We start from the raw sequence: 25,853 nt of genomic DNA on the forward strand, positions 1-25,853 counted from the left end.
AAACTCATTACCTTTGTCTTTTCAGTTGCTTTGCCGCTAATACCCAGAACTGAAATTGAGCCTACCTTTTAACGCACTGGCATTTTAGAAAACTGCAACTTCTGCTTTTTTGGTTAGTTTGGATGGTCTTCAGATGATGGGTTGAGTTTTAGGATTTCCAGAACCAGCATTAGACCCCACAAGCAGTCATTAGTGAGAGCTACCCACAGGCCAAAGTAGGGAAAACAATTTATTTAACATGCAGCAGGACAAATGCATTTGAGATGTATTTACAGTAACGGCTGTTCGGTATGAAGCAGGAACCTCAACCTACAGACAAGGGACATTCATAGTTTAATTTCCGAAGCTTGTAACAATGCATTTCCACGCAGCAAGACTATGGCATCTTTCCATTTGGCTTTACAGCACAGGCAACGCACTGCCGTTAACACTGAGAACAAAGCCATTCTGCAGAAAGCACTTGTGCTTTTCTGACTTCCTCAAAGTCACAGTGAGATTCGCGTGTAGGCATCTAAAGCAGTGAAACCTGCTTCCTCAGGACACACTACGGCACCTGGGCAGATTTAAGTGACCTAAACACTATCCCTATGCCTACTGTGTCTAAAGTGCTGGCAAGAACTTGTCTGAGGCAGAAAGAATTCTCTTTGTCCCCCATCCTAGTCCATCAGTTTAAAATTGCTGCTTTCTTTAAGAATCTCAGAGATGTAGCCATCCTTCTTGCCTGCCTTCTCTGTCAGGGATTCAGACCAGGAATTTACAGCAAGATCCTTGGCCAAGCTTTGATTCCTCCTACAACTGCCTGGTGCCTCTGATTAAGGCCTCAGGCCTTTGAATCTGCTGAGTTTTTCACCTTTAATGATTTTTACCTCTTATCACAGTAATGAAAATATAAATAACTCCAAGCTGTATTTGCAACAATGGGTTTTACAGCCTCCATTAATTCCAGCAGCACTTTCTCTGGAGTTTTCTTCCTACAACAGCAGGGATCTCCTCCTGTGTACAGTTTTTCTCAGCACTTTAGGTGACTGCTCCTATTCATAGTTAAAAGCTGATGTTCAACAGCACTGCCAGAAATGCTGAGCTTAGCGTCTAAGGACCTGCCCTGTGCTTTTGTCAATGGATGTTTAAAAAAAAAACACAACAAAAACAACATTCATCTAAAACAGTCTGTCTCAAAGCTAGTTGAGGCACTACTTGAGACTGGAAATTGAAGAGGAGGAAGGGACTGCTGGAATCAAAGTTTCACTAATTTAAACCTAGTTTGTGTGACTGTACCTGGAGGGCTCAGCTCCTCTGCCCCATTAGCACAGAACACTAACGTCTGGTAAAACTGCTTTCCACCTTGTGGAGATGATTGCACTTAGCCACTTCATCGAGGGAACAAATAAAACAAGGCGTTAAGCCCAGCACATGCACCATCGCAGCCCAGTGGAGCCTTATTTCCTTTCACTGTCTGCTTGGTTCTGTTCAGCCATCCTAGAGCTCTACTATTTACATCTTGTGTTTCACCGTACTCCTCTCAGTACAACACGGTATTCAACACCACCATAATACTGCCTGCACGAGGGGACCCGAGGGGCACCTCCCCTTATCCCTGGATTCAGTCACTGCACCTGATTAGCGGCTGTAAGGACACTTCTGCACGCCAGGTGCTGTCCTCCACCAATGCTGACAACTGCCTCCCAGCCCCCATGGGCGTACCTCCTCACCGCACATCTCCTCTTTCCCCCACGCTATGGAATGCAATGAAGGCAGAAAAATAACCGGTGTAGCCGTTCGCATACGAAACAGCCCCAGCTGCCCGAAATGGATACAAGAGGGAGGCAGCTAGCACTACAAAATAAGTATCTTAACTAAAGGTACAGCAGTGTCGCACAATACAGAGCTAGGGCCTGCTTACATCGACTGTCGGGAACGAAGCAGAGGAGGGGGAGGAAGGGAGCTAAGTGCCATTTCAGTGTAAAAAAGAAGCGTTCCCTCACGGAGCCAGCATTATTGCTTAACATGCTTAGCGGGTCCAGTCTGGCACTGAGGCGGTAGAAGTCCAAGGGAAGGGCACGTGTAAGGGCTCTGCACTGAGAAAGCTCAAGGTGGCATCATTACCCCACCAGCCTGCAGGTATCTCTGGACAGCAGTACAGGAACACGCCAACTAAATCCCCTTCTGTTGACAGGTCTCCCCTCAAAATACAATAACTTCAAGTTTAATAGAGTGGAAAGATAGAACCAGATTCACCCAGAGGCCAAGATAAAAGCAACCAGCACTGGCTGCCGTTCAGTTCATGCTTGGCATAAATGTCCCAGGACCCCTTCAGCGTGGGGTAAAACATTCTGGACTAAAGCTACAAGCAGAGTGGTCAGGACATGTAAACAAAGCTGAACATCACCAGTGGATAGCATGTGTGTCCCTCCCCACGTCACATTCATTCCAGTCCTGTGGGATCCTTTCCTGGTCCTGTCACAGAGTCTCTGGCAGTGTCCTAAGGTCATAGATTCCCCCACTGCTCTACTGGGGGAAACTGATCCACTTCGCCAACCTCTGTGCTGGGCTGGTCTCCCAGTGTGAAGGACAGTCTGTACCTCAGCCTCACTTTCTCCTGCAGGAAAGACAAAAAACAAGAGCAACGTAAGAACAGACTCAGTTGCTCCTGAGCAAAACATTTCACTGTTACAGCTCTACAGAGATCACACCAGTTGTGCTGCGCATAGCAGGGAGAAAAGGGCCAAGGTATGTTCATGGCATATTTCAGCTACTTAGCAAACCTAAGTTATTTACGTTACAGTTTTTAAAACATAGAAGCTTTATTGATTATAATGAAACAGTAGGAGAAAAGCACAAATGATCTGCACTAGTAGTTTGATGTACGTGTAGCCAGCACTCACCACTCAGCTGCTCTCCAGTGAACCTGAAGAATGCTGCTGGAGTAGTGCACATCATGTGCAGGAAGATAAAACGGCTCCTGCTCTGCAAAATTCCCAGTAAGCAGTAACCAGGGGGTGGAACCAGTCTTTCAATGAGGGGACCTCCACGGGCTTCACAAAGTGAAACCTTCAGCAATGCACCAAAGCCTTCTGACACCCTTTTGGATCTCGTAACTTTCAGCTGATACCTTAAGGACATTTTTGCTGTAATTCTCAACTAGTAACGTGTAGATTTGTCAAAAAATTAGAAACTACTTCAGCACATGGCTTTGACCTTTATGGAGCAGGTTACTTAAATGACAAACTCTAGCAAGGGCTTCCAGAGCTATCCAGGTGTTCCTAGCACAATGAGCAGAAAGGAAAGTGATGTTTCACTGGTCACAGGTACCTCTCATAACATCCCACAGGGAAGGAACGTGATCTGACATTAATTAGTCTGTTCATTCAGTTCTGTCAGCCTGTATATAGCCTCAACACAGCAGAAGTATTTCTACAGCACCAGCTAATTTCACATCACGCTTATTATCACCAAAGCAGGGCACTTCCAGTGCACAAGAGAATTAAGACAAGGTCCTGATGCAGCTCTGATTGTTCCCCTTTAAAGCTGACCCTTATATGACGGTTGCCCTTTTGCTGGGAAAAATATAAAGGGTCTTCTCACCTCTTTCCTAGCTGAAAAAGTCTGTGGGGGAAAAGACTATATACAGGCTCACTCTAGCCTTTAATTGAAACACCACTGGTCTGCTGCGGCAGTGACCACCTCTGGAGGGCAACTTAAGAATTAACAGCTGCATTTGCTCATAGGTTTGGTCCAAACTCCCTGAAGAATTCAGCTTACATCAGATTTGGCTGAAAAGGACAGGATAAATCCCACTCCATTACAGTCTACCCCTCTCACCTTCGTAGGATTTGCCAGAAGCATGACTTGGGTGATGGCAGCAGGTGGCTGGATGGGATTGAATGGCGACAGCTCTGTGCCAGAGGGTGGTTGTAACTTCACTTTCATGGACTGCAAACAAACAAACAAACAAAAGTGGAAGCTCAGGGAGTACCTCCTACCTTAGGGAGGATGGAAGATGTATGCACAGGCTGGGGAGATAACAACAGACATCCAAGCTGAAGGAAATCCATCCACATGTGAGAATGAGGAGACAAGAGCCAGCTCACTTGCACAATACAATAGAACATGAAGACCAACAAATCAGTCCCAACAAGTCAGCCCAGAGTAAAAGCACTGATCAGGTGAACACCAACAGCACCTTCCTACCCCAAGTGCTCTTGTGGCAGAGGTTTTAAACACAAGCGTTTTCATGACATGCAGATCATAGCTGCTCGGGCCAGTTTTCAAAACTGGAACCAGCCATCCAGAATTACGTAGGTGCAGTGAGAACCAGAATGGAATGTATTTTCAAATTTAAGATGTCTTTAAAAAATTCTCATTCCCAAGGACCTCAGGGGTGGCTCTATCCACACAACAGTCCTGTCATTATGCTATCTGAGCCATCTTCATAGCCAGACACGGCTGGATTGATTTTAGAAAAAAAAGAAAAATAAAATACATACTACCTGCAGTTTTTAATCTTACCCTATTTAGTGTTTTCTGCCTCTGACAACCACCTTTATGTTCTGGAAGCAGGCAGAGCACTGCCTACAGAAAGGCAGAACCAGGCTGTTGCATCCAAGTCCCTGAGTTCAGACCCAGGCCTAACCAGAAGTGCAGATTCACACTGCTGTGGGTCCGAACCACGGATCCCTACCTTAGGAACAGCAGCCTGCAGCACTATGTTCTTCACAGGAAGCGGTGCCGTGTTCAGCATCGAGACTACCACAACCAGCACATCCGACCGTCCTGGTGGGCACTCCCTGGCAAAGTGCAAGAGGATCCGGAAGCCGTTCTTGTCATAGGCCGTCACCGGGAGGGCGCTGCCTGCCACAGAGAGCAAAGAGGAGAGGAATGCAGGTGTATGCTTCAGAAGACAGTCTGACGCTTGGCTGAGATTTCTCATCCCTGTTCTCCACTTCATGAGCTTAGTCAGGAAGCTCTGCTTTTAAAAAATGTTCAGAGAACGGTGAAAAATGTTAAGTACTTACTAGGCTTAATGGATTCCAAGGGAACGTGGACGTTGGCCAAAGAAATTTCAGGTGCTTTCATGGGACTGCCTTGCTGCTGGAATGATGCTGGCTGGAAGAGAGGGCTCCCTGAGCCAGCAGTGCAGCTGCTTGAGAAAGGAATTGGAGGGGCTCCCGGGGCAGTGATGGGCAGCCCTGCAGGTGCTATTAATGGAGAAGAGGTGACAGGGGCTGGCAAAGCAACCCCAGGGAACACTGAGGGAGTTGCCATGCCTTGGGTGGCAGTCCTAGAAGACAAAAAACATGGGAAAATTAAGCTGAAAGTGAAGCAGGCATTTCACCACGAACCCAGAACTAACAGCAAATCACAAGGGCAAAACAGGGGCCTGGAGCCAGTTTAGAGTCTGTGACTCACTAAGGTCTCCTGTAAGAAGCAGACCTACAAGGAAAATGGCGTTGGTAGGATTAAACATCACTAAGTCCAGGTGAAAGCAGAGCCTCACCTTGGCAAAGGTGGGCAAGGCTAAGATGGCCAAAGGCCTTTCTACCTTAGCAGCCTAACCTTACGTTGCAGACTTAAATCAGGCAATAGCACAGTTGTTCTCTACCTGGCAGTGTCTGCCTTTCCCTGCTGAAGGCGGAACTCTACTATTAGTTTGTAAAGATCCCAATCACACATTTCTACCAAACTAGAGAGTTGAATGTCTGTCTCTGAGCCTGACACTGCAGCAAGCTTGGTTTTCTAACCACAGAGACAAATGAAAGTCCAAAAATTTTACTTACCCTTTGGCTTCTTCAAGAAGTTGTCCTAACGCATCCATCTTTTGTGACATATTGCTCCCCACAGATGAGCTGAAGTACCCAGGAGCAGCTGGAACAGTCTTGGGAGGCCCCATAGGTGCAGCTGGTCCAGCAGAGAATGCAAATGGTGTGGAGATTGGTGCAGGGATGCTGGAAGCAGTCTGAGAGGCTGTGAAAGCAGAAGGCAGCGGCACTGACGTTCCACATGTGGTCTGGGATGTGTGATGGAGAAGAGGGTTCCCTGCAGGGTTGCAAGCAACAGTCACCGTCTTCGGATTAAAGAAATCCAGGTCCAATTGGTCATTCTGCAAGAGAGGACAAGTACATGCTCTAACTCGCTGCTGTCCCCTGTTGTAGAGGTGGCACTGTTACAGAGGGAGAGAGATTTACCGCAAAAACAGGTGGTGGGTGGCAAGCAGCAAAGTCTGCGGCCTATGTCAGGACTACATCTGATCTGTAATTTAAGCAAAGGAAGTGCTAACATCATGGGGGACAGATTGGAAACTGAGACAGCCACACTCAGGGATATTTACTCTGTTCAGACACAGCTATCCCAGATCTTGGGACTAAGCCAGACTTCCCCTCCGGAACAGCCGCCCCTCTGCTCGTATGTGTGATCATTTTTCTCCAAGGTGACAAAGTGTGTCCTGAGACCTCCCACAATAGCAAGCCCTCCCTCCCTTCCCCTGAGAAATTCCCTCCTTTGTACCTCAAACATGCTCCACTGGTTGTTTTCTGATGTCTCCTTCACTGCTGCAGGGGCTGGGTCATTCAGGCCTAAAAGGAAAAACAACAAATAGGTTACTGGAGTGGAAAATGAGTTAGGTGTCATCACTTGGAAGTTGTTTCAGTACCAAACTACTTGATTCAGCTCTGCCAGAGATCAAAAGTCTAACGAAAGACTGAAACGGGTTGCAAGTCTATGATGATGAAAAGGGACCAACAGCACCAGCAGCCAACATCCTGCACACAGCCCTCCTAATCCATCCTGATTTTGATTTATGGCATCTCCTGCTATTCATATCTGGGCTCCACAGGCAGGAATTCTGCAGGTTCCTACCAAGCAGTCCCTCTAGGGCACCTTGCTCTTTAGCAGAGCTGTGAAGTCAGCAGTGAAATCAGCACCAATGTCTATGCACCCACAGAGATCAGACTGTAATCACACTCAGTGGTTATTTCATTTGCTGCCTACTCTGGGAACACCGGACTTTAATGTTGATTCATGGATCAGTTCTTATATTCAGGATGATTCAAGAGAGTGTCTGAGAAATCCTCTGGACTTTTCCAGAAATAACAGATCTGAAGACATGCAGGATTGACCAGAATCACAGCAAGGAAAGATATACCAATATAAATATTTTGGGAATAGCACAGGTTACTGTTCCCAGCTGCACCATCTGAATCACCAACCTCTCTCAACCATCCCTCAAACTCTACCAAGATCCAGGACAGCCCTAAGGGCTCACTAAGTAATCGACTGGATGAGCCAAGAGCAGGAAGAATCTGGTGTGGCCAAAATCAACGGCATCTCATGCTCCTATTAGCCAGCCCTCAAACTCATGCTGGAGGAAATAAGTGGACTTTTAAAAGCTTAAATTGAGTAACCCTTTTTTGGGCCCCTCAGTGTCTTCTTACCTAAGCACAGAAGCTCCTCATCCAGCAAGGAAAGGGAGTTGGCAGTGCTGCTCTGCTGAGCAGGTGCAGCTTCCACTTGGCTCAAGGAACTGCTCCGCAACTGCGCAAACGTCTGTGGAGGAGGCGGGAGGATGGGGATTTCTGCTGAGGCCGGGGCTGCCGGGGGGGCTGGCGTCAGGGTGGTGGGCGGCATCGGAGGCGGCGGCGTGCCGGAGACGTCCAATCCAGCAAGGTCAATGAGGGTGTTGAGGTTACTCATGGAGTTACTCCCTGCAGCGGACAGGAGAAGAGCACTACTAGGAAAGAAGGCAAAAGGCTCAGAGCAAGCACATCATACGGAAGAAATCAGTGAGATGGTTTAGATAACGCAGATCCCCCCTTCGTTGTGGCTTACTGCTCTTTATAAATACAGGAGAAAGCCCACATGCTGTCCACCTAACCATTTGCTGCCCACAAGTTAAGTAATCAACCCAGATACTTAGGAAATTTCTATCTGAAAAGCAACACCTGCTCCAGGCACTGCTCCTTCCCCAGCACTTCTTGGAGCATAACTTGTAATCTTTTCAAAATCTTTTGAGCTCAGATCAGACTCTGGGAGATCCTCCAGAACTATAAGGCTACCAGAAAGCTAGAGTCAAGGAAAATATATGCAGTCTGGATCTAGAATTCCCTTCAGTCTCATTACAATAGGATGCTGTCAGACAACATTATCCATTTCCTCTATTGCTCTTCATGCAGAAATGTTGAAGTAACTCCCAAGTGGCAATCCTGCCACACACAACACGTCCACTTTACATTTCAGTTTCACCTTTGAAATCCCTGGACAATTGGCCTAAATTCACAAATGGAACTGCTGGCAAAACCAGGATAGGACCCCTGGCCTGGCTCCTACCCTCCCGCTCTTGTCCTTCTGGTAAAGTTGTCCTCTTCCTCCATGTCACCATTAGGAGGTAGGACAAATGTGGAGACAAAGATGTATGAGAACTTCCAGGCACACAAACTGTTCAGATGCAGGTTTGCTACTGATGTTATCAGCCATTACAATTACAAGCAACCAGCAACGGAAAATGCAAAACTGTAACGCTGTTGCCCACGAGCATAATTGTTTATCCACTGCTTGGGAGCTGCCTTGTCCCCCTCTTATTCACAAAATCTTGGCCAAAGGAACCATCAATAGCCTACTTTATCACAATTAATAGGAAACCCCGTCCAGAAGACAAAATTGTAGGATTCAAAATTAAACAGTTGGCTTCCCAGGAACTTACCTTCCACTGCTGATGTCACAGGGAGATCCACTTCACCATTGATCACTTGCCCCTCTATTATTTTTTTATAGGAATTTATCACACGGGATAAGTTGTCACTGGCCTGCAGAATATCCCCTACATGCAAGAGAGACAAAAACAACCTCCAATACTTTAGTCACTAATGCTGAGAGTACTCTGTTAACAGCTAAATAATTAACAAGAATAAACACAATTATCTATGAGTTCCATTATTCTGTCTGCCATGCTCCTCTAAGCAAAACCCTGACCTTTCTAGGTCCATATACATTACAGTTAGGATGAAAATGACTCCAAGGTTTTGTTCTCTACAGTAACTCCCTTCCCCTTCCCCAGCAGCAGCTGTTCTCCCCCAGCCTCTCCCTATAATGTCAAGTCCTTGCATGAACATAAATGATAAGCATAAAGAGCAAGGAACTTGTCTTTTTGCTCAAAGCAAAGCACATCCACAGAGGCATCTTTACATCAGCTGATCCCTTGGCGAACCCTTGCATAGTCACAGGTCACAACTGTAGTTAAAATGGAGAAGTGTAACTTATTTTACCCAAGCTGCTGTCATTATCCTCTGTCTCGCTGGCTAGCTTGAACAGCGTCCGTCTTTTGGTTTCGCACCTTTCGTAGAGCTCCTGGGAAAAGAGATTAGGACAAAGCGTCTTATCAGCCAGGAGCCACTGTCAGCAATACCAGTCAGCACAATGACTGCCCAGGCATTCTATGGAAAGCCCAGAACAGAGAAGCCAGCTTCCCTTGAGCTGGACAGGCTAGCATAAGCAGGACAGCCACGATCCCCTGTCCCTGCCCTATTAACAGAACTGTGAAGCATTACATCACTGTGAGAGTCCAAACAGTCTGCATTTTCAACACAACACCTCCCAGTCCTCTCTCACATCAGCACTTTCAGCCCATTCTAGTCCAAATGGGATCTTTGTTCCTTGTATTAGTTGTCCCTAAAAGCACAAGAAAAAACAGACAACCTCTACTCAGTCTGCAACCACGCAGAAGAAAGGTGGCAAGAAGGAAATGTTTCACAGAAATAAACCGTTTTCTTAAGCTTCATACCATTGTTCCACAACCTTGTTGTTAAACAAAAGTATAATTTTAAATTTTAAAATTAGATAAAGTGCAACTCTTCAAGGCCCTGAGCCTATCCAACCACCCCCATGACTACAGCAGTAGCAAAGAAGCTGACTTTATCTCAACAGAAAGGGGGCTGAGGGTGGCCTTTGTTTGAGATAAACCGCTATCAACAGTTAAAACGGATCAACTAGTGGTGTAAACATTTCTCCCCAACTCGTTTAAACGACACCCTGGTGTCTGTTTTAATTTTCATCTTCCTGATGTTCTCCCAACCCTTTAACGCTAGCTACAGGGGAGGACATGCTTTCTGCCCCAATCAGCCTTTGGTTTATCCATCCACAGTGCTGTGAGGGACAGTTACTATCCACAACCAGTGTGCTCTAATGGTACCAAGAATTAGAAACTGCAGCTTCTCAATTCTGCTACACTGCATCTTTGGAGAACAGCTGTACCTGACTTCAAAAATGTGCAAAAGAGCTATTACCCGCTATCCTTGTAAGGCACTGAATCTTTTGGTGAGAAGTATTAAAAACATGGTTATTTTCTTGCCTGCTGTTTCCCATGACAGCTCTTGTTTCTTGGCGCTGCTCTCCATTTTATTGCACTATAATTCTTTGCAAAACTCAATGAAATCTGAACAAGAAGAAGAAAGGACTGACTGCAGTATTTCTGGGAAGCAGCAGCTCAGACCCACCTTCATGAGCTCTCTGTCTGCCTCTGATGACTCCTCTTTGCTGTAATGAACCAACATCTCATTCAGCAGTTTTACGTTGTTATTTACTTCTTCCAGCGTGTGCATGCGCTTTGTCACTTTTTGAATCCGAGCCTCATCCTTCAAGGTGTAAACAGAGACATGAAAAGTGAGTTTTCCTGTAAAGGTCCACAGTATCACAACAGCAGGTATCATTTGAAAATCGTGTAAAATTATATCTATTTAAGGTTGAGCTAAAAAGAAAAAAAAACACACCAAAACACCACCACACCACTCTCCATTCATGTGAAGCTTTGTTTATTTGATCATCTTTTCACTGCCATTCTGAAACACTAGAAAACTCTGTATTTCCAAAAAGTCTCATTAAACAGATTTTACTTTATAATTATATTACTAAAAATAGGAGTGTTGAAAACATTGTGTTCCCGAAAGTCCCTTTCTGACCTTTCCAGACTATTTTTTTTTGGTGTGTGCGTTTGTTGTTGTTCCTTGTTGACATTTTATGAAAAAAGACACATTTGAAACAAAACATTTTCTACCAGAGTGTGCTGGTTGTTTCTAGTAAATGTCCACCCATCTCTGATTTGAGATTCCAACTGAAGATGTAGGAGAGTCTGCCCTGGGGACAGGAGAAGCTTGAATGGAAACATTTTGGAAACCTATACATCCTTTTCCGTCTAGGAGCTATACTGTTTTTTGCCAGAGTCACAGTGAGTCATTTCCTGGACTCTAGGGTTTCTAATGCCTGCCATGGGTGGATGCATCACAGCTCTACAAACAGGAAGGTGTTTCCATGAGGCCTGCTTGTGAGAAGACCCAGTCTGATGACTCAGTCCTCGGTAACCAGGGGCAGTACAGAAATGCTCCCACCAAACCCTGATGTGAAAAAGTATCTCAAGCAACAAGAACGCAGTTAATTTCAACACAGCATTCAATCCTTGCCACTTCTTGCCCTGTCCCATCAGGGACACCAACTGCAGACATTTCTGTGATACAAATACCTCCCAGTTGCGAGCTAGAGTCAAAATTACCAACACATTCATTTCACGCAGCCCTGCTAAGTCATCAGACAGCATCCACTAATCACCTGGACTAGATGCAAGTTTTTCTTAGAAGTTTTAAGAAAATAGGAAGAGGTTGGTCATTACTGACGGTCAGTCTCATTCAGTCCCCACAATTTAACTAAGGAATATACCAACACAAATGCTCCTGAAGCCTGAGAAACCAAGGTCCTGCCATTCACATGATGCTAAAGCTCTCTCCCAATGTGAGGTTAAATTGCTTAAAACCTACAAAGCACACCACTGATTGGTCCCAGTCACCTACAGGAAGTTCTTACCTCTTTCACCATGGATTTTATAAGCTTGTTTGCCTCTTGTAAATCATCTGGGTTTTTGCTTTTCAGCAGTTTGGCCAGAAGCTGTAAGACAAGATGACGATATTCAGGAAACAAAAACCCTTGGGCAAATGGAAGCAGCAAGAAAAATTTAGCGGAACAGTTCAGGGAAAAATACACATAGACCACTATTACAAAGTCAGGAATCATTTATGGGTTTATTGTTTTACATCAGTTGCTACATTCTTGTTTCTGCACAGGACCTGTACTGTCATATTGCAGAGACTTGACACTGCGCAGTTATTCCTCCTGTACATGATTTTTGGCAACATCTGTGAAACATTTTCTGCCTTCTAGTATTACAGCAGGATGGCACTTTAACAACAAATAACTACATAAGCATAACACAGACAAGTCTTTGCTTGGATTTCAGGTTAGGTATGTAGACAAAGCAGTCATATTTAAACCAATGAGTTCTTTGAAAGAACTGATCACTTCCCCAGAAATAAAAGCTGAATTAGTGTGCTTTCCTTCCTTATTCCAAACGTGCATTAAGCAATTACTTTTTATCAGTAATTATGATAAAAATCTTCACTATACCTTGGATTTCTCCTCATCATCAAACACAGGGTTTTTGGGGCGAGGCGGTGGAGAAGGAATCAAGGTTTTGTCCACAGGAATCACAGGATCAAACATAACAATCCCTGAAAGCAGAAGGGAACCCACATGGATTTGCAGTGCAGTCCCATCACGCAGTGCATCCTGTTAGTCACATGCTGCTGTCAAAGTGAACAAGCTGCCAATCTGTCCACTGATACTAGCACACTGTTCCAATATGCAATACAGCATCAAAGTCACTGAGCATGCTAGCCAAACAAAGAACGTCTTCTTTAATAAAGGACAAAACCCCAGCAACTGTGTTGCCATGTCCATACTGTTCCTCTAAGAGCTCAGTATAACCAGTAGCTCCCCACTATTTGTCTTTTCCCCTTTCACATTAGCTTCTGAGCCACTATGCAGAGTCCCAGACAACCTAGCTTTGTGCAAACTCAAGGGCATGACATTTCTTTGTAAGACTGAGCTGAGCAGGAAAGCAGACAGCAATGCAGGATGGGGTGATGAGCAGACTCCTAACGATGGGTGGGGAAACAGCCAAGTTTCCTGCTTGTTCCATTGCCAAAGCCTTAGATTTGTGCTCTACCCCCAGGAGCTTTCCCAGAACCCTTTTTTTTTTTTTCTTTCCCCCTTTTGAAGCCACATGCTTCTCTACCAAGCTTTTTTCACTTTGCCTACACAAGACATTTGTATCAATTTAAAGGTACAATTGTAAAGTGATCTGGTCAAAAGAACAGAAAAAGCTACATGGAGGCTCTTATTTGACTTTAAATTGTCCTTAAATCATTTAAAACTAGTTCCAGAGAAAAATCATCAAAATAAAGCCCTACAAATCAAAACCAAAAGCATTTGCAAGGTGTTTCACTGATCTAGTTAAAAAAAATAAAAATAAAAGACCAACCCAACCCAGCCCCCAGTATAATGACTAGCTTTTCCAAAGACTCGAGGAATTTCTCCCTTGTTCCATCTCCTCTCAGTTTGCCTTGACTCCATCTAATTAGAAGTTGTATGTTTTGTGACACTCCTGCTTACAAGCACAGGCTGGAGGGAATGTGTGAAGGAGCAGCTGACTTCCTACCTTGTCGTTTCAGCATGTAGTAGGCATCCTTGATTTTGGATTCTTCTGGCAGCGCCACTGTCCAGCTATACAGCAATTCAATCACTTTGGTCTTCACCTTTTCCGAGACCCGATCTCCCAGGTACTAAAAATGTGAAAAAGATGGAAATTCTCATCATTCTTTGTTTCTTTTTAAGAATAAAGCCCAAACCCAGAGAATGGAAGTTCAGCAATATACATTAAGAGGTGTATAATCCAAGATCTAAGATGCCATGCTAAGAGGAAAAAGTGCTCGAATGTATCTGAATTAACAGCAAAGGCTTTGTGACTATCTTCAGCAAAAGAAAGTGCAGATACTCTGTTAGTTTCAAAGTGTTGCTATTTAAAAATTATAGCAATAGAGATGCCACCCCCCTGCAGTGTCTTACAGGAAAGAATCTTGGAATACTTCACTGGATTAATCATGTCTTGGGGTGCTTCTATCTATTTTTCACCACATTAAGCTGATCATGGATATCGAGGGACTTGCTCAGGCACTCTTTACAGCAAGTCAGCAGCAAAGTGAGGATTACAACTCGGTCCTGTTGCCATATCTCATGCTCTAATTTCTGTATCACATCTCTCCTCCAGTGATGCTGGCATGTCCCCCCCCCACCAATCCCATCCCAAGAAAAACAAAACTAACAAGCAAAGAAAACAGACAACCACCACCTAACCATTTTAAATTGATGGCTTAAAATCCCTTGTGCTACATGAAGCATTGTAACAGTACCAGGGCTATATATCAAAAGTAAATAAGCACAACACACTGAGAGAAATAGTAGGAAGAGCACACAAAAAAGTTAACTAAAAAATGTTCTTTGAATATATGCTAATAAATGCAATGAGGCAGACAGAGCACTGGAAACATTTTGGATGTTGCCTTTAGCTTATGGAGGCCAGACAAAGAATAAATAAAATAGTAAGGCTCAGGGACTAACCTTTGGAGACACAACCTTTATTAACTCATTCAAAAAGCGAAACTTTCCTACTTCATTATGAAACCTTCGCCCACAATTCTTCATACAAGCTTCCAGCACCTGCATTCAAGTAACAGAAACGGGAGCTGAAACAAACGTCAAAACCCTACAATAACAGCTTAGATGTGCCTGGCTTATAGGGGAGCTGAAGGACCCATGTCAGTGAGACACAGATTCCTGCTCTGGGACAGTGGCACGAATTCCTTGTCTTTAGGAGTGATGCACCAAGACAGGCTGCTCTCCCACTCCCAGCAATGTATGTATGGGTCAGTCACCTCCCTACGAGGGCTCACAGCAATAAACACAAGTCCTACCCAAGGATAACAAATGAAAGCAGCTGAAACACAGAGTTATCTCCAACTGCTCTGTTGCTAATGCACAATCTGGACACATTGGTTAGGCAACCGCGCTCCCTCTTCCTCTCCACACCCTCCCAGCAGGGAATTCAGCCCCAGGGCTAGCCCCAGCTAACCCCACTAACACACGCTGTGCTGCTCTTATACTCTGCATGGAAAATGTCAAATGATACATAGCTGGATTTAAGAGAAGGGTCAAGGACTACCTACTGTCAAGGCTTGGACTGCCTCCCATTCCTGCGGCGACTGGATCTTGTGAGCCAGGAGTCTCACAGCTATCTGTGGCCTGAAACAAAGCAGGTGCCCATCACAATGCAGGGGAACATACTGAGGGATTTTCAAGAATTCTACTGTTTAAATGAGATCTTCCACATGATTAAAAGAAATTAGTACTTTTCACATTTTCATCAGTGTACAAAGACTAACAAATCTTCAAGACATCTTTGTAAGCCTGGCTGTTTGCATTTATAAAAGGAAGCAGGGCTGGTCTTCTGAGCCAGCAATTCCAGATTCCTCCTTGGGATGGGCCAAACAACTCCCAGTACAGTCCCCAGCCCAGGAAATCACATCATTTCTCATGAATTAGTTTCCTTTTTCCAAAAGAAAAGACTTCTTCCTTAGCTCACAGGAATGCTGTGACCAGGAGGTTTGTACAGATTTTATGTGAAGACCCATCAAGCACTAACCCTGTTTTACAGACTGAAAAACAGGGTGAGTTTGGCTGAGTGAGAACCCTGAAGCTGCAGAGGTTGACATGAGGCTGATTCAGGATTCATATTTTCCTAGGACTCAGCCTGTGTATAAACCTTCCCTTCACAGAAGGAAAATCAAACTTCACAGCACCTTGTTTCATTTCCAGCCAGATCTTCCTTGTGATATCAGTATATATATAAGAAAAAAATAAAACTTTGATGATCAAATGACATATTTTAAACTGCGCATGTTAAATTACTAAGTCTAACGTGGTTTGGGACACCTACCCTTCAAGCTCTTTGTTGATCTGGTCACAGAATCCAATGATGTATTCCCAGTCTTCTTGCCTGTTAGATGGGTTAGTGGCTTTATCTTCAGCAAGAGAAAGAAAATATGTTACCAAACAAGCAAAAAGAAACAGTATAAAAAGTCATGCATTTCCTAGAGAAAGGCGTTTGACATCCATCGCCAACTATAAAAAAAAAGAAAGAAGTTGACACATGCTGCCTCTGGTCAGGGGAAAGGGTGTTTCCAAGTTGATGCATCCAAATATCCAGCAAGAATCACAGCTTTCCAAAAAGCAGATGCCAAACGTCAAGTACTCAGAAACATGCTTTTTCCACATCGTAAATGAAAGTACAAGAGAAAGTATTTGAGCTGGTTCTGCTTCCCTCTACCTGAAATGCTCTTTCTATTTGGCTATAACAATAAACTCCTTAAAGGCTAAACCCTCAAATTTTCTACATAGGAAATTATTTTTGTATTCCCTGGGAGTTTTGTAAAAGTAAGAGCTGGAAGATCAGATGTTTAATAGAAGTCATTTAGCATTGACACTTGTTTTTAGAGTGTCAGGTGATTTGTTGGATGCCTTATCATTTCTCCTGGGAACTATGAACTGAAATTTATTATTACACACTGAGTTCTTCTTGCAAGTAATAAACACCACAGCCTGTACGTGAGTAAGGATTCAAATCCTGCATGCTCAAACAGAGACTGATGCTCTACTGACTGGACTATGCCAAGCTCCTGATGGATCCTCCCTCAGACACCGGGATCTCGCTTATTGTACGACTGCAGAATCCTGAGGCTATCAACATCTCTTTTTGTTATGAAAGTATCTTCATGCATTTTACTTCACTCTGATGGAGCACTGAATTTACAGTAGACAAGATTCCTGCTTTAATCTAATTTTCCAGCTGAGATGACTGGACATGAAGATTTCTTTCTTGCATGGGAAGCAACAATGCACTGTAGCTAGCTAGGGTCTGATATTTAAGAAGCATTCCTCAAGATTTTGAACGAAGATAGACACAGAAAAGAATGTATGAGTTAGCCAGATAATATAGAGCAGGGGATGAAGTACAGGGGGAAAAAAAACAGACAACACACATGCCTGTACTTTAATCATACAGGAAAGCATAACTAAATAACGCAGGCAACATTACAAAGCATCACTTTTTATCACCATTAAAACATATCCTTTTACACTTCCACAAGCAAACAAAAACAACTGTTCAGTACCTAGGCTCAAACCTCACTTCCACAGTGCACCTTAGGACTGCTGCAGGAGCAGAACTACAAGGTTTGCTCACGCTTCCCTCCTCACAAAAGAACAGTTGTAAGGCAATTTTGCAAATTGTTCCATGGGTTGCATCTGTAAAATACTCTGCACCAGTGAATCCGCTTCTGACCTGCGCAGGACCCTCGCTAAGTCAAAGAAGGCAGCCAGGGAAGCCTAGCTGTGGGATGACATCTCGCTGTACCAGCTAAGCTACCAAGCTACTTTTTGAGCTTGAGAGATTCAAGAAAGGCTTACTTTAAAATGCAGCTGCTACAGAGCCAAGCAACTGCTCAAAACATGAGGCACTTAAACCTTATTTCCACACTCACAGCTGCTAAACACCCTGGAAACATCATGAAAATATGGACGTGTAACAATCTACAGGCTTTTCATGCGAGTCAAATGGCATCGGGCATGGTTTGGTGCTCCAAAGTACCTCTGCTGCTCTGCAGGCCTACATGAAAGAAATACAGTTCTTGGCTGGAGTTAATGGAATTTATTTAATAAATACAGGAAGAGCACAAACAGGGAAGGACACTCAACTAAATGAACTCTTTGTTGGTGACACATCCTGAAATTAGGGAAGAGATCTGGTACAAATGGGAAAACGTAACCAACAGGTCCTTGCCAACGTTAGAGATGTTTGGAACAGCTTTAAAATTAAGGATTTCTTGGAATGACACTGGATTATTTCTCACACTTCAGGTTTCAGGATTCAGATTCCTCTAACTTTTCGCACCAAAAGCTCTCACGTAAAGATAGTGAATCCTCAGGAGAGGGACATTACTGAAGGGAGATTATGTTCTACACGAAGAAACTCCCTATTTTGAACATTCATAAAATCTCCACGTGAAGCCCTATTTCATAAGTTAATGTTCTTGATCAGAAGCTTTGCCCTGGCTCTGAAGATTGATGTTTTTTCATGACAACACGCTGGTTTGTACAGATACCTCAACTGACTTGCTTACCGATCTCAGTACAAGCCATGTTAACACAGCATCCCAGACAAGCTAACTTCCCTTGCTTAACCTTTTCAGCCTCTCCCCACGTGAAGCTGTATCTTGCCTATGAAGATATAACCTAAAACCCTCTACTTTTATGCAGAAAACTTAAAACGTTGGCAGGAAGCTACTACTGCTCTACAAATAGGGTTCAACCCTTTCAAGAAAGGACTAGTTCCAGGAAGAAGTTTGGTGCTACAGAACATTAAATCCTTGGCTTCTCTGTTGAAATTACCAAAATAAGCCCATCTGGTACCGATTATGAAGTTTGATCTTGCGGAGACGTTTGTCTATGAGGCCCCATCCTGAAAATCCCATTGCACAGTGGCGCCCAAGCAAATCTGAATCAGCAGTTTGGAAACCAGTCTCTGCACTAGCCCAGTCCTGTCAGCATCTCTGCCTTAGCTTTATACGACCTAAGAGCAGCATTGTCTGAAAGTTGCTTCATACTTGACCTAAGCATCAGAGCCATTCAGCATTTATTTGCTCTGCTAAACCCCAAAACACTAATGAGTCAACATTCAGATGCATCATTACATGCGAAACAAAGGTGCTTATTTTCTGTATAGAGCAACAACTCTGGAATACAGGGAATATTAATTGGCTGGTAATGAACACTCATTTTGCTGAGTTTACTTCTCTATAGAGATAAGAGAAGAACTATCCCAGCAAAGTGTTTCTCCTGATCAGGCTTAGCACATGAATTGGGAATACCCTGTCCAAGTGCATCAGAGTCTAACGTTCAGATTCTGTCTGTAGCTCAGGGAAGACAAGCAGAATGCTGACCCATGGTGATACAAGAGAGGAAAAAAAAAAGGACAATCATCATATTTTAGCTGTCTCCATCTGTCAGATACCTGGACACTGCCTAGGCCTGACGTGAATGCGATGCAATAAGCTTCCTTTCAGAAGCAGTAGAAGAGGCAGCACTAAATAAAGTTAAAGGATCCAGCTGTGTTTGTACACCTGACACTATCTTCTAACCTCCTCTTCTATTTCAATTAAGCGCAAAAGAAGAGCCTGCAGACAGGGAGAGAATAGAAGGGATCGCCTTCTCTCACCCCAGCTGCCTGAAATGAGACAGGAGATGAAGATGCTAGATCATGGCAGGCTGAAGTACAGATCCTGCTGCAGCATTAGGACACGAGGACGATGTTACTTCATGGGTCTATGACTCCACCTGATGACCGAAAGATAGGGCAGCCTGGAAGGCTGCATACCACCAGTACAGAAAAACCACTGGCAAGGAATTTCCCGTCTTCCTGTGACTGGGAGGTTGGCTGCGCTGCTGACAGTTCTGGCCCTTCCCTTCAGTAAGGGCATGGCAGGTGCACACCCTCAAGGTTAGCATTAGACACGGTACATCTTTTTGACGGTTACAAGAAAAATAACCTCAGGAGGCCTGGTGAAAGCACTCAGAGGCACCAGCCTTTGCACTCTGCCTGCCTGGTGTGCACGACTCCTCCGGTAATTTACGTTTAATAAGTGAACCATGCTTCCTTACTATGGGAGGAGCTGTACAATCACACCAGCACAAACCACCGTAGCAGTGACCAGGCATAAATTTATCATCGTAAACAAGAGCAACACTCAAGCCTTGAAAAAATGTGCACTGCTCTGCAATCAGGCTCACTGCAACACAGAGCAGGCAATAATGCTGCTCACAGCGAGGAGGGCTTTTGTAACGCTGCTCTTTATGTGCTCTCAGTGACAGAGCATCCTACTGCATGGTCAAGGGAGCTAACTCCTCTCTCTCAACTTCCCCAGTTAAAAATAAATAAAAAACACAAAGCAAAGAGCCAGGAAGCTTTCCAGCCTGCACAGCCTAAAATATCCTTCCTACTCGATATTTTCACACACATGCTGAATTTGGTGAGTCAGTCCTCCTCAGAGAAAGATTAAAAGGAAGGTATGTGGGTGTTCCTTCATGTGTCTCGCTGGCTACAATTAAACAGAAAGATATTGACAAACTGTGGGAGTTCAGAGGAGGAGCAAGAATTATAAGGGGACAGAAGGGATTGATCTAAAATGAGAAGTGAGAGCTGAAAACATAGTTTAGCCAATAACTCCTGTAACAGATGATGATACCACGTACGCATTTGAATTTTAAATAAAAATTCAAGGAAGAACAAGAATTATTTCATCTCATTAATGGAAGTACAGCTCCGAAAAGGTAACAGATTTTACATTCTGAAGCACTGAGGGGAATGACAGGATTCTGCTATTTACATAGCACCCAACTAGTTAGGAACTTTGCTCACCACTGTAATCGAACAAGTAGCTGTACTAAAAAAAACGGAACAAAATCCAGGTAATAAATTATCAATCTGCAAGACCGCATCCCAGAGGCAGGAGCAGAAGCCCTATAATTGGAATATATGAAAAAAAAATGACAGTTCTGTCTAATTCACAAGTCCCCTCCAGCCCTGGGCCAGACCCCGCAGCGCTGAGGCTCCGCACAGCCAACAGCAAAAAGGCAGGGACAGGGACACAGCAGGGAGATGCTCGGCAATGGCTGTGAGGTGAACGAGTCAATTTTCTTTCCGTCTCTAATGTTTGATGTTCTGCAACACGGAATAATTTTCCTAAACCAATGATTTTTAAATATTCCAGCCTGCAGTCTTCCAATGGACACCCAGAACTCCTGCAAGCGCAGCTAGGCGCAGAGAGCAGCTTGCTTGCTTGCAAAACATGGTTGTGTAACACAGGAATACAATTTATTTAGGAAATTCTTCCAGCCCCGAGCCTCACAGACACCGCTCAGACCATCCACGGCGCTAACAGAGAGCCCGGCGGGGGAAGGAGAAGGGAAAGAGCCTTTGTGGTCAGAGCAGCGACAGCTTCGGAGGTGCCGAACAACCCTGCCCGACGTTTTAACAATTAAAGTGCTGATCGCCGGCCCCCCAGCGCTGCCGTGCCTCCACGGCCACGGCCTCGGGGTCCCCCCCGACCCACAGCGAGACCGCGGGCAGGCGAGGGGCCGGGGCCGGGGCGCTCCCCCGCTGCGGCTGCCGGTGGAAGGTGAGGGAAAGCCGGCGGAGAGCGGGGCAGGGATGGGGCTGAGGGGGCCGAGAGGGGCTGAGGGGAACCGAGGGGACCCCGGGGTGTGCGTGAGGGAGCGGGGCCGGGGCTGAGGGGCCGGGCTGGGCGGCGGGCCCCGGCGGTACTCACTCAGCCACGACTCCAGGCTCTCCCCCTCCGCCTCCGCCATGTTGTCGGCCCGGCCCGGCCCGCGGCTCCGCCCCGGCTCCGCGAGAACCGAGCGGGGAGCGGGGCCGGCCCTCGGAGCCTCCCCGGCGGCTTCAGGCTCCTCCTCCCCGGGCCGCCCACGGTCGAGCCCCGTTGCCCCGTTCCGCACCCCGGAGACGGGGGGTCTCGGTGTCCCGGGAGGGCGAGCGGAACCCTCCGTGCCCAAGCACCGCACCCCTCCCCCGTCGCCCCCATCCACCGGGGCCAGACCCTCCTGAGCCCGCCCCTATCCCCTCCGCGGAGCCGGCCCTCGGGGCACCCCTGGGGGGCGGGCAATAGGTTTTATTTTGTGGAGGACAGCACTTTTTAGGGGGTTTACTCGCTTTCCCTCAGGCGCGGCGGGGCCGTTCCCCCCGCCTCAAGCCCAGCTCCGCCCCGCCGCCGGGTCCTGAGCTCGGCGTAAGATGGCGGCGCCCAGCGCGGCGGGGCTGGGCCGGCGGCTGCGGGCCTGGCTGCCCCGGTAAGAGCGGGAGGGCTCCGTTAGCTCCGGGGGGGGGATGGATGGGCGATAAACGGCCTCCCCCCGGCTGCTTCCTTGCGAGGGACGGGGCTTGGGGCCGGAGCTGCGGGAGCTACCGGGCCCCGCCAGCGGCCGGCTCTGTTGGAGGAGTGTGGGGATGTCTTCGGTGCCCTTGCTTTTCTCCAGAACGTGCCCGAAATACGGCCTCCTGCTGCTGAATATTTACATACATAACTTTTAAGATTCTTGTTCCCCTTCTGCTAGCACTGGTGTATTTATTCAAGCCATCCAGACGCTGGGACCTCACAACACTAGGCTGAGTCTGGCAGCCCTCACGAGGTTCCTCTCCTGGGGGTACGAAGGGCCGGGCTGTCCGATGCTGCAGTGCTGGTTTATTTTAGTGTACCTGGGTGGGAGCAAGGCACAACCACTGCCAGAGAACAGTGCTGGCCTGAGGGGAGCCTCTGCCTTTGCTTTTGTTACACTTAAAGAATTATTCCAGCTTTCAGCAGCTCATGAGTTGCCACTGTTTAACTGCTGAAGCTGTAGCGTGATGCTCCCTATTGGGTTGCTGTCTCTGAGGTACAGGGATTGTTTTCCAGAAAGTGTGGGCCTTCCTGTTCGTTACTGCCTCTGCTGTAGTGAGTGAAGCAGCAGTGAGGGTAGAGATGCCTCTAAAATGTGACGTGCACTTCTGAGATGTGTTCACATGACTGTCCAAATCCCCTCTAAGACTTATCAGATATATTGATTTTCAACCCTCCTTCTCATCTTGTTCTTTGCAGGCTGACACAAGTAAGATGGAGTCGCTACAACCCCAGCTTCTTAGAGCCAGAAGTGAACAAGGAATTGTATCGGAAGCCTTGGGATGAGTTGTCTGAGGAAGAAAAGGAAAAACAAGAGCTTAGGGCTCTTCAACCCATAAAAGCAGCTCCTCCCAACGTGTCCTGCTCTGTGTTCAGTGACCCTACGATCAGGTCAGAGAAAGCATTGTCTCTTACAGCTAGGTCCCATGGAATCAAAATGTCTGGGAGCTATGCTGTCCTCCTCAGCCTTTATTTGCTGTGGTGTGCATTGCCTTCTCTTACAGCACAATTTCTTTGTTTGGGTTAATCTTTTCCCACAAAGCCAGTCTGTTGACTGTCAATGATTAGAGATGATTCAGGCAGATCTAGCAGCACCCAGACTTAAGCGTGGGAAAAGCACAAGGGGGGGGACCTTATTTCTGCAGGTGATGAAATGAGAATTTAAATCAGATTGCATTGGACTTTGTGTTTACAGCAAATTCACCAATATGATGATGAAGAATGGAAATAAAGTGCTGGCCAGAAGCCTCATGGCTCAGGTGAGAACTCATGCTTCTTCTAACTAGTATGTTAAAACAGTATGGAACAAAAGGCTGGGACATCAAGCCCACTGGAATTAGGAATTACCAGAATTCAGGTCTTCTGTGCCATCCTAACACGCTTCCCTCTGCGTGTACATTATTGCTACCATTTTTTACGTGATCAGGCATAAACTTTGTACAAGTTTCAACCTCATTCAGCTCACAGACCAAGTGATGATAACTTAACAGAGAACTCTCACTTTCCATTCTTCAGTGTCTCTTGAACCTTTTGAATCTTATGTATGCATAAACTGTCTACCCTTAAGAGCACCGTTCTCTCAAAAGATCTTCTAACTCTCTTCATGTCTTATCTTCTGTATACCTTTCCAATGAAGCCCCACAAATGTGTCACCTGTATGACACAGTTTTTACCCCTGCACTATCCTACAGTAATGGGTATTAGCTGGTGGTCTCATCTGGTGTTGTTCCAGTCCCTGAAATGGGGACACAGATTGTCCAAATATTCCCAAAATTGCCAATTGCTTGTGACACAAAAACACGCAGGCTCTGGGGTCTTGAGTTCCAGGCGTTGGAGGAGAGGATGCTTAATACACACAGACCTGCATTGCTTGTCTCTGCTTTGTTCCTGCCATGTCACCTGGCCCAGGTCTGTGCTATTCGGCCTCCTCACCCCAAATGCAATGACTGAAGTGCTGGAAGAGGGTGAAGTAAAACTTGAGTAAGAGAGTCCCTGCCTGGACCGTTGCCTGTAGGACTAGAAAACGAGCCACAGGCTCAGGTGTAAATGGGGCACTTGCAAAAGTGATCTAACTTCATGGAATGGGATTATCCATCTGTTCTGCATGTCTCATTTATTGATTTTGTCCCAAGACTCTAGAGGCCATTAAGAGGAAGCAGCTGGAGAAGTACCACAAAGCTCCAGAAGATGAGAAGGAGAAAATTGAATGCAACCCTTACGTCATTTTCCACCAGGCTCTGAAAAACTGCCAGCCCATCATTGGACTCAGCAACATCACGAAAGGTGGCAAAACCTACCAGGTGAAAGGAAGGGGCCTGGGAGCACATCTGGTTGGGGGAGAATTAGCTAGGGAAGTAAATGCAGTGGTTGCCACCCCTTCAGCTTGGACTTCTCTCTCAGAAAGAGAGCCAGTTTGTAATCTGGATTAAAACAGCCCTTAGAAACCCTGTCCAAGATCAGGACCCTAGCCTGTGAGCATGGCAATTCCCTTAGCATCATGGGGCTCTGCTTGTCTGACTAGGTAAGAGCTAGGGTACGCAGCAAACATTTGTCCAACGGTTCAGAGATCAGTGCTGCAGAACGTGTCTCTAAATAACTCAAGACCTGATGGAGAAATGAAACATGGTGCCATTTCATTGTCATTCGGTGCAGGGGAATGGTGACTATCTCCCTTCTGCTAGAACAAAGCTGCCTGCATCCAATTCCCAAATAGGCCAGAGGTCCCTACAAAGGCCAGTGTCTGCATGGAGTACCCAAGACCAATCAGAATTTCTGGTTTGGTAGCAAAGGCCAGTTTCTATGGGCAGACGAGGTGAATTGGCACAGGTCACACCAGACCACCAGAGCTAGTTTTACTACAGGTTGCTGTATGTTGCTGTGGGAATTACAGCAGGGTGTAAATCTGTGGAGTCCAGCTGGACCTGTATGACTGCTGGAGAACAGCAGGCTCCTGCCCCCTTGACATGCAATAACTCTTAGGGTTTAAATCTTTCCCAGGTCCCAGTCCCCCTGAAGGACAATCGGAAACGCTTCCTGGCCATGAAGTGGTTAATCACTGAGTGCAGGGAGAACAAGCACCGGCGCATGCTGATGCCTGAGAAGCTCTCCCAGGAGCTGCTCCTAGCCTTCAACAACGAAGGGCCCATCATCAAGAAGAAGCACGTGCTGCACAAGATGGCAGAGGCCAACCGGGCTTATGCCCACTTCCGCTGGTGGTAGGGACTCTGTGACGGGGACGTGTGTGCTGCACGGCACTGCCACCACCCCAGCAGCCTGGGGAACAGAGTCCCGGAGCTGTCTGTCTGAGACAAGCTGAGGAGAAGAGGTGGAAGCTCCCTTCTGACAGCTTCGGAGCTCAGCCAGGGGAAGCCTCTCCAATCCCCTCAAGGTTCATTTCCTTTGTGCTCATTTGGATGGGGGATGGGGAACTGGAAATAGTTACTGACCCCTGCATGGACATTCTAGTTTTTTAATCGTTTTCCTGTGAAGACAAGCCCTGAATGCTTTTGTTAGAGCAACACTGTACAGAATAATCTCCCTATTCCACTTACCTGTTTCCTGGGGACTTTTAAGTCTCTGCTCCTGTGATCAGTAACATTTTTCTCTTTCTAGCTCTATAGCTAGGGAAGAGCAGATCTGGATTTTTTTTCCATACCATAGCCAGCCTTAGCATGATTGGTACAAAAGGCAATAAAATGTTCCTTTTGGTTCTGGTCATCAGCAACATTCTCAGCCCAGATCTGTTGGGGGATGTGAACAGGAAAAATAAAGCTGGTCCTTTATGGGAAAGGTTTCTTGATTCCAAACTTTTGTCTCTGTTGTTTGAGTCTCACACTGGTGTTCCAGCTACGCTGGTTGCTTAAAGCCTGTCACCAGAGGAGGCAATTAACATCACAGCATCCCCACTTCAGTCAGGAGCAA

At 46.0% G+C, this 25,853-nt stretch overlaps 2 protein-coding genes across 2 annotated transcripts; one reads left to right on the top strand and one right to left on the bottom strand.

Moving 5' to 3' along the window:
• Positions 1–216: 216 nt before the first annotated feature.
• Positions 217–21,583, bottom strand: GGA3 (golgi associated, gamma adaptin ear containing, ARF binding protein 3). The gene is made up of 17 exons (XM_080560747.1): positions 21,309–21,583; positions 15,863–15,947; positions 15,093–15,168; positions 14,488–14,586; positions 13,529–13,652; positions 12,436–12,539; positions 11,839–11,919; positions 10,482–10,619; positions 9,255–9,336; positions 8,693–8,809; positions 7,428–7,697; positions 6,502–6,569; positions 5,775–6,097; positions 5,013–5,278; positions 4,679–4,848; positions 3,820–3,930; positions 217–2,596 (listed from the first exon to the last, which is right to left on the bottom strand). Exons 1-17 carry the CDS (start codon positions 21,346–21,348, stop codon positions 2,486–2,488), a joined length of 2,265 nt encoding a protein of 754 aa, XP_080416873.1. The 5' UTR covers positions 21,349–21,583; the 3' UTR covers positions 217–2,485.
• Positions 21,584–21,648: 65 nt separating this feature from the next.
• On the top strand, positions 21,649–25,721 carry MRPS7 (mitochondrial ribosomal protein S7). The gene is made up of 5 exons (XM_080560777.1): positions 21,649–21,846; positions 22,632–22,823; positions 23,128–23,191; positions 24,065–24,232; positions 24,930–25,721. Exons 1-5 carry the CDS (start codon positions 21,791–21,793, stop codon positions 25,149–25,151), a joined length of 702 nt encoding a protein of 233 aa, XP_080416903.1. The 5' UTR covers positions 21,649–21,790; the 3' UTR covers positions 25,152–25,721.
• The last annotated feature ends 132 nt before the right edge of the window (positions 25,722–25,853 follow it).

This window comes from Anser brachyrhynchus (assembly GCF_964034855.1).
Source record: "Anser brachyrhynchus genome assembly, chromosome: 18".
Taxonomy (NCBI): Eukaryota; Metazoa; Chordata; class Aves; order Anseriformes; family Anatidae; genus Anser; species Anser brachyrhynchus.